At 33.1% G+C, this 12,482-nt stretch overlaps 2 protein-coding genes across 7 annotated transcripts; both read left to right on the plus strand.

Moving 5' to 3' along the window:
• Positions 1-104: 104 nt before the first annotated feature.
• LOC136411904 (sodium-independent sulfate anion transporter-like) lies at positions 105-5,373 on the plus strand. 3 transcript variants are annotated; one of them, XM_066394709.1, is made up of 12 exons: positions 105-545; positions 1,906-2,162; positions 2,296-2,500; positions 2,560-2,780; positions 2,835-3,009; positions 3,099-3,269; positions 3,323-3,484; positions 3,533-3,673; positions 3,729-3,868; positions 4,395-4,568; positions 4,624-4,777; positions 5,213-5,373. In XM_066394709.1, exons 2-12 carry the CDS (start codon positions 1,980-1,982, stop codon positions 5,263-5,265), a joined length of 1,779 nt encoding a protein of 592 aa, XP_066250806.1. In that variant the 5' UTR covers positions 105-545; positions 1,906-1,979; the 3' UTR covers positions 5,266-5,373. The 3 variants fall into 3 exon arrangements, with proteins under 3 accessions (XP_066250806.1, XP_066250807.1, XP_066250808.1); XM_066394710.1 differs by having other exon boundaries at positions 105-393; XM_066394711.1 differs by lacking the exons at positions 105-545; positions 1,906-2,162 and having other exon boundaries at positions 2,296-2,344; positions 2,404-2,500.
• Positions 5,299-12,118, plus strand: LOC136411903 (sodium-independent sulfate anion transporter-like). 4 transcript variants are annotated; one of them, XM_066394704.1, is made up of 11 exons: positions 5,299-5,408; positions 8,600-8,692; positions 9,446-9,638; positions 9,696-9,891; positions 9,951-10,171; positions 10,224-10,566; positions 10,619-10,780; positions 10,945-11,231; positions 11,287-11,431; positions 11,488-11,667; positions 11,818-12,118. In XM_066394704.1, the coding sequence occupies exons 3-11, from the start codon at positions 9,462-9,464 to the stop codon at positions 11,964-11,966; spliced, it is 1,860 nt and encodes a 619-aa protein (XP_066250801.1). In that variant the 5' UTR covers positions 5,299-5,408; positions 8,600-8,692; positions 9,446-9,461; the 3' UTR covers positions 11,967-12,118. The 4 variants fall into 4 exon arrangements, with proteins under 4 accessions (XP_066250801.1, XP_066250804.1, XP_066250805.1 ...); XM_066394707.1 differs by lacking the exon at positions 5,299-5,408 and adding an exon at positions 6,080-6,563 and having other exon boundaries at positions 8,537-8,692; XM_066394708.1 differs by lacking the exon at positions 5,299-5,408 and adding an exon at positions 6,523-6,563.
• Positions 12,119-12,482: the final 364 nt, after the last annotated feature.

The raw sequence follows: 12,482 nt of genomic DNA on the forward strand, positions 1-12,482 counted from the left end.
GATGCACTGTTGGATATATGCGTGTATTAGGCGTCATGTTAAATAATAAAAAAAGGATGCTGACACTTATATTATCTTGTAGGATTACTAAACTCAGAATGTCCCCCTTCTATCTGCTTTATTTGAATACCAATTGAAAACCTTGCGGTTTTATTAGCAAATAATGAAAAAATAACCCAAGCTTCGTGCTCGACCATCAGAGGTATTATTTACACTTTTTGTTAATAAGAAAATTACATCCGTTAAGTTTTCTATATAAAAACTGGGGGCTTCATTGGTGATGATGTTTATGAGGACCAACAGCGTTGAATCGCAATAGTAATTAGTTCGTGGAGGTTATAGACGGTGACTTCAATAATTTTTAAATGTGAATTGGTTAGTTTTCAGCAGCCGGTAGTTATTAATACTAGACGGCTATACCAGGAAGAAACACTGGTGCAAATAAATTAGATTTGGCATTTTTGGGGAGTTAAGCCGCGGCGTTTAACAGTTCCCCTCGTAGTATAACTGAGGTTGATGAGATAGTGAAAAGTGAGTGAACATAGGTAGGTAAATATCAATTGAGTGCCTTATCCGCTGCCATTCTTCTGTGCTTAAATAACTCAGAAATTGCAATAAAAAAAAACTGTGCGGCAGGGCTCCTGAATATGTGATCATTAGACCGGAATTAAAAGGTTTTTAGTGCTAAATACCTGAAATACGGAATTACTGCTGCGGAGGTTGCTTTGTTGGAATGTAACACATTTCAGACGAACATAACAACCGAAAACGAATTTTCTTTTATGATTAAATTTTTAAATCTCTTTTTTTTTGTTTTTTTAGACCGTTATAATTCTTTGACCGTCAACAGTTCGTCATTTTTTTAAACAATTTTATCGTATTAAGTTAGGGCTCGTTGAATGGTCAGTATTAATTACTGGACAACCAGCAAATTATCTAATTTTTTTACAATTAAATCGACTTTAAATACAAATTAAATGTACAAAAAGGAGTTAAAGAGCATTGGTAGTTTGTAGGAATAAGATGCGTGCGGACCAGACAAACACACCTAATTACCAATGCAGTCGTACCAATCAAAAAGTTTTGTTATTCAAGTACTTACTTATACTCGTGTTAATTGAAAAACAAATTAAAACTGATAAGCGAAAGTGACAAAGAAAAATGAGTGTTTTTAAAGGGTTAAGTATACTTACTTAATATTGCGCATCATCACTCAGTATCATAATAATCATCGATTGACCTAACTTGCGCAGCTGCAAATTAAATCTGCTCAAGAATTTTCTAATGGTCGTTTCAATGAAAAAACATGCTCCCAGCAAAAAAAAATAAGTTTACAATTACTCTTTCATTGTCCTATAAATTCAAGGTCATTGACATAACATTATTTTATTTATAAATCCAGGAAAAAACCAGTAATGCGACTGAACGACGTTTTAAATTGCGATATTATGGATTCAAGATTTAATTAACCGTAAATTAGCATGATCCTTATTATTAAATATGAAGAATGCGAAGAGAAAGAGAACCTTCATCCAAACTGTGGATGTCTCAAACAAAAAGAAATGTCATCTCTCTATATTAAGGAGCTACTTTATTCTCTGAAAAGTCCATTTTCATAACCAGCATTGACGCAATATTAATCTTCCTGAAAAGTATACCCAATGAAACCACAATCGAAATTCTCTAGATATCTACTAGATTATAACAGTTCAATAACTTCTTGACAATTAGGTGACTATAAATATTCCGATTTAATCTCTTATTGTCACCTAATATACTAAATTCGTTTTAGTTCAGGCTAGTTCCGGCAAATTCTTTCAGGTTTTAGTTCCAGCGTTAGTCAACCACTAATATGAACCATTTAACCTGCTTTTATTACAACATTGTTCAGCAAAAACTTTTTAGTGTGACACAGAACCCACTGAATATTGATGTAGTGCCTCGTGAACCCTCTAGAACCTGCCCCAATGACCTAAAAGATGAGGCCCTTCACCAGGCTGAACACATGGGATTTCTTAGTCAGAGCGCTTCCAGTTTGCCAATTTGTAAGAAAGTATGAAACAAACGTTGCTATCTGCGATTTGGTAGCTGGTATAACCGTTGGACTAACTTTGATACCTCAAGTTATCGCGTATGCTTCCTTGGCAGGTCTAGGTCCTCAGGTAAGTAATATTTGTAAATATCTGAAAAATAACTTAAATATGCCTTTAGGGTGCACATTTTTTAAAAATTATATCTGTGCGTTCTCTTCACAGAACTAATGATTTTGGCTACATCAAAGTGATATTTTTTTAGTATGGACTTTACTCATCACTATGCGGAGGCTTTATCTACGCTTTAGTAGGTACAATTCCAGAGCTCAATATTGCTCCTACAGCTCTCCTATCCTTGCTCACCTTCCAGTATACTCATAATGCATCTTTTGGGGCACTCAGGGCTGCTATTATGCTCACATTTTTTGCTGGAGTGATCGAGTTAATTTGTGGCATTTTTCATTTAGGTGAAACGTCAACAAAAGTTTTTAATAAGATCATATTTATGATATGAATATTATTTAAGGTTTTCTCGTCGATTTTGTGTCTACCCCGGTAGTATCAGCGTTCACATCAGCCGGTGCCATTACTATAGCTTCATCTCAGATTAAAAACTTATTTGGATTAAAATATGATGCAGAATCTTTCATAGATGTATGGACAAAGTTCTTTATGCATATAACTGAAGTTGAATTGTGGGACACGCTACTTGGGTTTTCCTGCATTTTCATTTTATTGGCCATGCGGGTAAATTCGAGCAAATTATTTGCTGCTTTTCATTAATATTTATACTGATTATAGAAACTGAAAGACTATGGTGAACCTCCAGTAGCCGATACTAATGACAAGGCAGGATTTACTTATAAAAAAATCATTTGGTTTGCCTCGGTGGGCAGAAATGCGATGGTAGTAGTATCATGTGCCATTATAGCATACGTCTTCAAGTTCCACAATGAAAAGCCCTTCTCTTTAACATGTAAGTAATAGTGCAACGTATTAGTCTACAGCAATCTTGACATTATTCTGAATGTTATTCATATTTAACAAATAAATTGGTTCTTTTAGCCAAAGTGCCTTCAGGATTTCCGAACTTCTCAATACCGTTAAAACCTATAGAAGCCAGTAATGGAACAAATGGTACAGAAATACCAGCAATGATTAGTGAACTGGGCTCTAGCATCGTTGTTATGCCATTTGTGGCCATTTTGGCGAATGTTGGAATTGCCAAAGCATTTGGTAAGGCAAAGCTAATTTTTGCGATTGTAATGCAACTCTTTTGATATCTACAGCCCGTGAAAAAGTAGTAGATGCTTCTCAGGAAATGATAGCTGTAGGGTTTTGTAACATCGTCGGGTCATTCTTTGGGTCATATCCCGTAAATGCCTCATTCTCCAGGGCTGCTATAAGCAGCGCAAGTGGAGTAAGAACACCAATTTCTGGAATTTATACAGGTAAGGATCTAAAAATATCTAAGGCATTTAATATAGAATTTTGCACAGGCATAATGGTGATTATGGCATTTACCTTTTTAACGCCATACTTCCCGTACATCCCCAAAGCAACGCTGGCAGCAGTAATAATTTGTGCTGTGATATTTATGGTGGAAATTTCTATAACCAAAATGATTTGGGATATTAATAGTGAGTGGAATCTAGAAAATAAATATTCACTACTGATACCGGAAAAAAATTGTAGAGCTAGATATGTTGCCGTTCGTTATAACGTTTGTATCCTGTCTGGTGATAGGGATCGAAGTCGGGATTTTGGTTGGAGTTCTGGTAGAAATATGCAAATTAGTCTATTTCGCGTCTAGACCCAAGATACTCATAAAGAAGGTAATAAGCAAAAACTTCATATATGTGTACAGAAATCGCGGGGTATTAATGTTTCCACTACTAGCTGTAAAAAATACCATTATTGCATTTATTAAATTGCTATAAAGTTTTTTCAGCTTGTTTCTAAAAACTGTTGAATAATAGGTTAATAATGATGAGTAGGACTCATTATTGACTTAGCAAGCTAATCGGTCTCGATGCCCCCATTATCTCCATTGCTGTTTTGTTTATGGTTGCCATGGAAATTAATGTCAAATGAAACGTCACATGTTATGATTCAAGACGCGTTGCCTTTTTATGTTTCGAATTTAATTTATGCTTAATTTCGGTAAGTTTATAGTAATTTTATAAAATCTAGTTAAGTCTAGTAGCAGGGAAAATTGTATATACCCCGCGGTTGCAAAATACTTATGACCCTTACGTCTTAGATCTCTCAGCGCTGCGCGCTTCGTAATTTAAACTTGACGTTCAGGTCATAATAATATACTTCACAATCCTGAGGGGTATGATAAACTATGATTTGTAGGTTCACAATAGAACATCTTATCTACGCATAATTTTTACTTCCTCACTATTTTTCTCATCAGCTGAATACAGCAGGGAGAAAATCCTAAAGGACACATTAAATTCTGCTCAAGACACTCAGTTAATTCTATTGGACTGTACGCGAATGTTCAACATGGACTTCACAGCTGGAAAGGTTATTTGATACTTAAACTGAAATAAGAACATTAGTAATTGATTTTATTTTCTAGTGCGTTGAATCTCTAGTAAAAGACCTACAGAAACGAGGCAAAAATGTGTCGTTTTTGGTTCAAAAAGACCGAGTTGCCAAAATCCTTAATAATTGTTGTGATGGAAAAATTTTGACATTCAAGAACGAAAATGAGTATAATTCTTCTTTACCAGGTAACTTATGTGTTGCTTTTTAATCTTAATATATAATTCAATTGACAATGATAACTTCCACCAAACGAGAATAAAATTGATAAGAATTTCAAAGAAAGATTCAAACGCAATTTAGCGGCAAAGTATTTAGAGTTGCCTACCAGTAAAATAAATAACTGATTTGCGCGTTTTCAGAACAGATTTCTCTTTCTTCCTACATCATAAACGGGAAAAGGACAACAAATATTCTTATTATTCTTATTTATCTGTCAAAAATTGTAAACTTGGAAACATAAACATGAATATAACCTCAAAATATCACTTGTTAACTTAATTTTTGGAGTAATAATTTAATTTAAATAATCCATTATTTAAAGTAATTTATGAACATAACATAATTAAATTGGTGCTTTTTCGATAAGCTAATTAAGAGAGAAAATTTGTTTTTAATTGTAGGCAAACCTGAACCCAGTAATGGTGATCTTGAGGCGGTGTCCACCCAACTGTGATATTAAATTATTTACTAAATAGTTGTTTTTATGTTTTAAAAGTGATTTAGTTTATTTGTGTTCCTTTCTAGTATCTAACTATTATAAAATAAACTATGCTGAAGAATATCTGTTGTTTAGTATAAATGCAGTCTTTATTTTTGGTAAGTGTTACTACCACTTTATAATCAAGTCATTTTTTTTAAATTCACCTAATAATACAGCCAACCATAAGTTCTTTCAATGTTTTCTCGAGTGTATCATCAAACAATTGCAAGATATCTTTAGAGGTGTACAAGAAGGTATGATTAACGGTGGCATATATTTTTTAATTTTCTTAAATCTCATTGTTTACTGACAATTGATCAAAATGGATATTCAAGTAGTAGTAGTAGCAAAAGTAGATTCAATTGATAGAAAATAACTATTTGAGTGTTATGATATGTTCGAAATCAATGGAATGGTTTGGTTTTAGTTAAAATGATAATTGTACTGCCACCTTTCTAATTGTACCCAAAAATTATAACTAGATTATGAGAAAGTGTTACTAAAAAAGTCCATTCAATTCAAGTAAAGTTATTTCAGAAATCTATTTAAAAATTTAATCCAATTGTTCAAAACTGTACTAAAGCCAATGGGAACCTTTTTGAACATGTAAAGGTTATTTTTCTCCCATTGATAAGAGTGACCTTTTTATTTTTAATGTCTAGGCAATTGTAAGGAAAGTACTACAATTTAATAAACCATCAAGGGATCACATCAATCAACTTAACAAGAATTTACCACATTTATTACTTAAACAAATTTTTGCCAAATATTGTACATGATAAATAGAGGCTGCAGTAAAATCAGTCAATTTAATACGCACTTACACATCTTAACAATAATAATTGATATAAATCAATAACATAGATGTGTCAGTGTTCTACCAGACAGCAACGATTCAGTTGAATTTATGTCATACTATTATTATCCATGCCATGACAAACGTAACCACAAGAAAACTCATTTTCAGATGATGATTTGGTCTAGATCAATCCCTTCTTTTTTATCACCTTGATTTTTAAATAATATAATGATAATTGAAAAAGGCAATTATTATTCATGCTTGATTAAACTAAAGGTAGAGGGATCTTTATGGCGTCAATTACATAAATGATTCTTCGTTTGGTCAAAGCGCTTACTTTAAATTCTGATTCAATGGTGATATTCAACGATCCAAATATTTTTACTCTTTGTTTTAAAAGAATATTTAAGAGCTTTCATAAATCGACCTTTGCACCTGGTATTGGAATCAAACAGAAGTTTTAGTTTAAATGGTGAGTATTTAGTTTTACGTGATTAACAGCTATATTGCGTATTAATTTATTTTCCTTAATTATTTGGGTCTCAAAATACATATGCAAGTATATCCTTACTTTTCTACAGCTTCTGCGTGCTATATATTACGTAAATTCCTCGTAATTATTTGGTGTGGCTATTCGGTAAAATACACTTTCTGAAGGCGGACTAAAGTATTTCTAACGCTTGAATATGTGCTGTACTTATGCAAACAAAGATTCATGTAATTTTTGGACTTAAACCGCATACAAAACGATTCAGTGCAATTACTGAAGAATAACTAATTTGTTAATGCTGCGAATTAAAACACGTTACTCATCAATCAACTCCATAATTTTGTTTTTATCTAAAAATCACAAGGTTCCTCTAGCATTGAAATTTAATTTAAACCATTAAAATTTTTGTGAAAGCGACAGTATCATTGGAGATTTGATCTATTATTTCAATTCAAATCACGTGCAGGCACATTTACTTGTTACAATTCACTTAAGCAATTGATGTCAGCCTTAGACCACCACGTGGATCGGATCAAATATTTATAATAAATACGAAGAATTGTTATTAAATGGACTCGAATGATACTGAATATGTGTACTAGTAAATTAGAATATGCAGATATATTTAAGGAAGTATGTATACAGGGCGAGTCATGAGGTACATACTTCTACCATTGAATAAGATTACTAAGAGGAATATCGAATGAGCATCAGTGAAAAGTTTCTTGCATTTTTTATTGTTATTATACAGAGAGTTTTATACATTTTGCCGAAAAATGATTTTGCCTATAACTTTGTAAGGCTAGATTGTTTTTTTTTCATTTTCTGGGGAAAGAGTATACTGTTGTGTATGAGCAAGTTCATGTATTCAAAGTTCAAAAAATCCAGGATCATCAGCCAAAACATGTGTCACACTTTTCATGGCTTTGTATAAAACGAAGTTTACGGAAATGTTACAATTTTAGTTATTTGGATATATCTATCATAGAACCTAGAGGTCTCCATTTGAAAATATCTTTAAATCATAATTAATAATAGTAAATAGCGAATGTTTCATTTCTTATGTAAGTTTTTTGAGTCGCTTTTCAATAATAATAAAAATAAGTTTACTTTTGTTCAAATTATTTTAATTTTAAAATGTTATGCATGTCTCAAACAACTTTTTCCATTATGATTCCATTAAATATTGCAGAGTCTTGTTATTAATTATAATATCTGATTTTGAAATAGTGTATTCAAGATTAGATTGGTAGGTATGTCCAAATATCCAAAACTATAGCATTTTCGTAAACTTCATATTTTTACAAAATAATGAAGAGTGTGGCAAATTTGTTAACTGGGTATAACTATTAGTTCATCTAACTTTTAGCAAAAATGCATAGCGCTTTTTCGAAAATTCAGATATTGGGTAATTTTTTTGGTTTGGAAAAAACCTACTAAATTTTTTTAAGACGTTCCTAGATTTTGTCTAAATACATTATTTTACTCATTCGCAACAATGTACTCTTTCATCAAAACATGAGAAAAAAGCAAACTGGCGTTACAAAGTTATTTCCAAAACCATTTTTCGACAAAATGTGAAAAATTCCCTGTATAATAACAATAAAAAATGCGAGCAACTTTTTAATTTTCATTCGGTATTCCTCTTATAAATTTTATTCCATGATGCAAGTATGTAGAGTTCCTCATGACTCATATTGTTCAATTTGATTAGCTATCTTAGTATAGTTGCTGGAGTTTAAGTGAAAAACTTGTAATTAGAAGTTATGAAAATTATAGCTGTATGCTATCATAAATAAAGTTGTTAGGGTAGTACCGATAAGGAAACGATGTCTATAGAAAATACCTTCAGAACTACATGTTAATTCCAAATTAAGGAAGCGATGTCTAATTATCGTGGCAAACATTAAGCGCCAACGTAATGTATTTTAATAAATATTTTTTTCTCTTTTCAGCACTCATAGGTTACCGGTAAATCACTCGAGAAGATGAAAAATTTAATTCAAGACACTTTACAGATATGTGTGTGAGGTGACTTTCACCGGGTCAACGATTTCCTGAGTAAATACAATCGCGCAATAGCAAGATCCAAAATATTGCGGTGACAAAGAGTAAGTTACTTTGATGGTCTTTAGGTTTTTAATTTTAGAGAATTGAACTCTTTTAAAACGAAAAAAAAATATTCAGAGAGCCCCAATTAAAAATGAAATTAGTTGTTTTCAAATTTGCAGCTAAAATTTTCAAAGTTTTCAATTTCAAACAATGCGAATTTCAAAATGTTCCCATTTTAAAAATTTTGCAGAGAATTTTTATCCCCAAATTTAATCTCCAAATAGGTCATAAGTTCCTCTGGTACACCAACAGCTTTGTTTTCACCTCTATTAAAAAACCTAAAATTATTAATTTCTACCGTGCGTTATGATGTTACGTATCGAAATAATTTACCATAATTACCAGCATTTTTGCGGTTTATGGTTGCAGTTTGAGGTCACTTGCGTGTACTAAAACAGTAGTGATAATATTATCATAAAGAATTATTAAATATTTTCACATTTATTCGTACAGACAGATTAAACCGCAATTTTAATTAGCAAACGAATAAAAAACCTTTTACTACTGCTATATAACAATAAAAACTGGTATTCCCAATAAAGTCGCGTGTCGTGTTTTAATATCAACCTCAGTACTATTATTCCGCAAATACACTTAATTCAAAAGCGAAAGTCGACGAAATTAGAGAAAGTTCATATTTCCGACATAGGGAAAAATCTTTTCTAAAATGACTATAATAAGTTGGAAAAACCTTAGGTAGTAACTGCAATAATATATTACTTATTTATCTTTTCAATTAAGTATTATTTCAGGCATTCGCTCTTAAAAATGTCCGATAAGAATGCTCTCAAGGCATTCTTTCTGCAACGGATCCCAATTTTACACTGGGCCCAGGAATATAACACCAAAAAGTTTATCAGTGACTGCATAGCAGGCTTCACTGTAGGGCTCACTGTGATGCCACAAGCTCTTGCCTATGCCACTTTAGGAGGTCTCGAACCACAGGTACCTACCAAATAACTTAATATCTTGTAGTGTGCTTTGTCAAGTAAATTATTTCAGTACGGTCTGTATTCAGCCTTTGTTGGCTGCTTCATATACACAATCTTTGGCAGTATTAAAGATATTACAATAGGGCCGACAGCCTTAATGGCCCTGATGACTTACCAGCAAGTCCTTGGCAGGAACTCTGATTATGCCATTTTGCTATGTTTCTTGTCTGGTATTGTTGAATTGATCATGTCAGTTTTACATCTGGGTAAAATGCTCATCCGAATAGTTGTCTAAGAATAATTCATTTTAAATATAAATTTGCAGGTGTGCTCGTGGATTTCATCTCTATACCTGTAACAGTAGGTTTTACGTCAGCAACGTCTGTGATAATAGGCAGCTCTCAGTTCGGCAGCCTTCTAGGTCTTAAGATATCGTCAAATGGTTTCTTTGACACCATGACCAAAGTTATCCAAAACATACACCTCACTAGACTCACCGACCTTGGGTTAGGTGTGGGGTGCATCGTTACTCTACTACTATTAAGGGTTAGTATTAGCCAACTCTTGTTCAACAATTATTACAGAATGTATCTTGCAGAAACTGAAAGACTTAAAATTGCATTCAAAGGGCACTAAATCGACCAAAACTCAACAGTCCTTCAATTACATTTTATGGTTAATTTCCACTTCGAGAAACGCTATAGTAGTCATTGTATGCAGTGCAATGGCATATATGTACGAGTCTCAGGAATCTGGCTCTCCATTCAGATTAACCGGAGATGTTAAATCGGGTTTGCCCGAATTTAAAGTACCTCCCTTTACCACTGTGGTCGGCAATAGTACCAAAACATTCCCTGATATGTTAAGCGACTTGGGGAGTTCGGTTTTTCTGGTGCCGATTATTGCGGTTCTGGGAAACGTTGCCATTGCTAAGGCTTTTGGTGAGTTTTTATCGAGTTAGTATGGTGAAATTGAATTTTTACTTCCGTTTAGCTACTGGTGAGGTTATTGACGCCACTCAGGAACTTTTGACTCTGTCATTTTGCAACATTATGGGTTCGTTTTTCTCGTCAATGCCGATTACTGGGTCGTTTTCGAGGTCTGCGGTCAATCATGCTAGTGGGGTGCAAACTTCGATGGGTGGAGTTATTACAGGTGGGTGTCGAAGTTTTTTTTTTAGAAAAAATTATGTACAGGGAAGAGGACAAGAGGAATTTTAAATTTCTACATATCGCAAAATTTGTAAAATTCGAAGGAAGGATTCAGCACGTAGGATAATTACATTTAAAACAAAATCCTTAAATATCTATGTGTTTCAGGAATAATGGTCCTTTTGGCGTTAGGATTTCTAACTCCATACTTCGCCTACATTCCCAAAGCCTCTCTAGGAGCGGTCATAGTATGCGCCGTCATTTTCATGATCGAATACGAAGTAGTCAAGCCCATGTGGAGGTCCAGCAAAAAGGACTTGTTGAGCGCGTTTGCCACCTTCATCTTCTGCCTCGTAATAGGTGTCGAATATGGGATTTTAGTTGGAGTAGCCATTAACATTATGTTTTTATTGTATCCATCGGCTCGGCCTGGAGTTCAAGTGGAGCAATGCAGAGTAACGAAGGGATTTAAGGTTTAAAATGATAGATTGTAATTTTTTATGCTTTTAGACCTCAAATGGAAAGGAGTACATTCTAATTACTCCGGGAAACGCTTTGTACTTCCCCGCTGTAGACTTCATTAAAACCAGTGTTGCAAAGACAGGGTTATCTTCGAAGAACTTGCCTGTTGTTATTGATTGTCAGTTTATATTAGGTATGTATTAAGTTAGGTGCACAATACAGGAATTTGCAATAATACTTTACTTTTAGGAGCTGATTTCACTGCAGCTAAAGGAATCGCGGCGCTTATAAGCGAGTTTTCTACACGAAAACAACCCCTTTATTTCCTAAATCCCCGTTTAGAAGTGGTTTCCGTGTTTAGGGGAGTTTTATCAGAAAATTTCGTATTTTTCAATTGTAAAAATAAACTGGAAAATACGATAGAAGAAGGTAATTACTTGCATCAAGTTTAACAAGCATTTTTAAATGTCTTGAACTCTCGAATGATTTTCAAATATTTGTTCTAATAAACTGATTGGTAATTAAACAGTGATTGGGTTTTTTTCTCAATATTAAATTATGTTTGTGCTTGTTTTTCAGAATCTCTAAACATGACAGACGAAGAGGAAATGCTTTTACACCATGACAATAACGCATCAAAATCAATAGAACTTAAAGAGATAAGCGTGAACGGCACTTCTCTATCTCACAGAAAATTTTCAACTAACAATAGTTCAAATGTCACTTAAAGTAGTGGTTAAGCTTTGTATATAATTTAAAATTATAAATGAGCACTATACACTCATAATCTTTAGGAAAGCACCGAATAAGTATTACGCCAGAATTCATACAGTTTATGATTCTTATATTTATTTCCAGTAATTAAACATGTAGTATTTGATAGTGTTTCTTTTTATGGTACCATCAAAATACATTTTTTTGCGCGATAATTTACGAACATCACATTGCATATGATAATTTTGGAAAATTAAAATTTGTGTGAACAAAAAATTGCGTCTTACTTACTACTATTACAACAGTTTCTATTAAAGTCTGAGTAATTCTGAAGTTACATCACTTGATTGTAGTACTCGCTATTTGTAATACACGTAAGGTTACTGTATAAAACGAAAAATCCTCTCTTAGTATTGATATTGTGGAAAAGTCTCAAGGGAAAAACTGCTTATTTTTTGAAACCTTATTTACGTTGATAGAAGTAATTCCCCAACTTTGGACTCACCTCACATTTGGGGTGTAAAACAAAT

The sequence above is a fragment of the Euwallacea similis genome, chromosome 10 (assembly GCF_039881205.1).
Source record: "Euwallacea similis isolate ESF13 chromosome 10, ESF131.1, whole genome shotgun sequence".
Classification (NCBI taxonomy): domain Eukaryota; kingdom Metazoa; phylum Arthropoda; class Insecta; order Coleoptera; family Curculionidae; genus Euwallacea; species Euwallacea similis.

Bases quoted from the DNA above. Each gene is read 5' to 3' on its own strand.
- LOC136411903 (XM_066394704.1), top strand. From the start codon at position 9,462: ATGTCCGATAAGAATGCTCTCAAGGCATTCTTTCTGCAACGGATCCCA. The intron at 9,639-9,695 runs GTACCTACCAAA...AAATTATTTCAG, and splicing joins TAGGAGGTCTCGAACCACAG to TACGGTCTGTATTCAGCCTT. The intron at 10,172-10,223 runs GTTAGTATTAGC...TGTATCTTGCAG, and splicing joins TTACTCTACTACTATTAAGG to AAACTGAAAGACTTAAAATT.
- LOC136411904 (XM_066394709.1), top strand. From the start codon at position 1,980: ATGAGGCCCTTCACCAGGCTGAACACATGGGATTTCTTAGTCAGAGCG. The intron at 2,781-2,834 runs GTAAATTCGAGC...TACTGATTATAG, and splicing joins TCATTTTATTGGCCATGCGG to AAACTGAAAGACTATGGTGA. The intron at 4,569-4,623 runs GTTATTTGATAC...TTTATTTTCTAG, and splicing joins TGGACTTCACAGCTGGAAAG to TGCGTTGAATCTCTAGTAAA.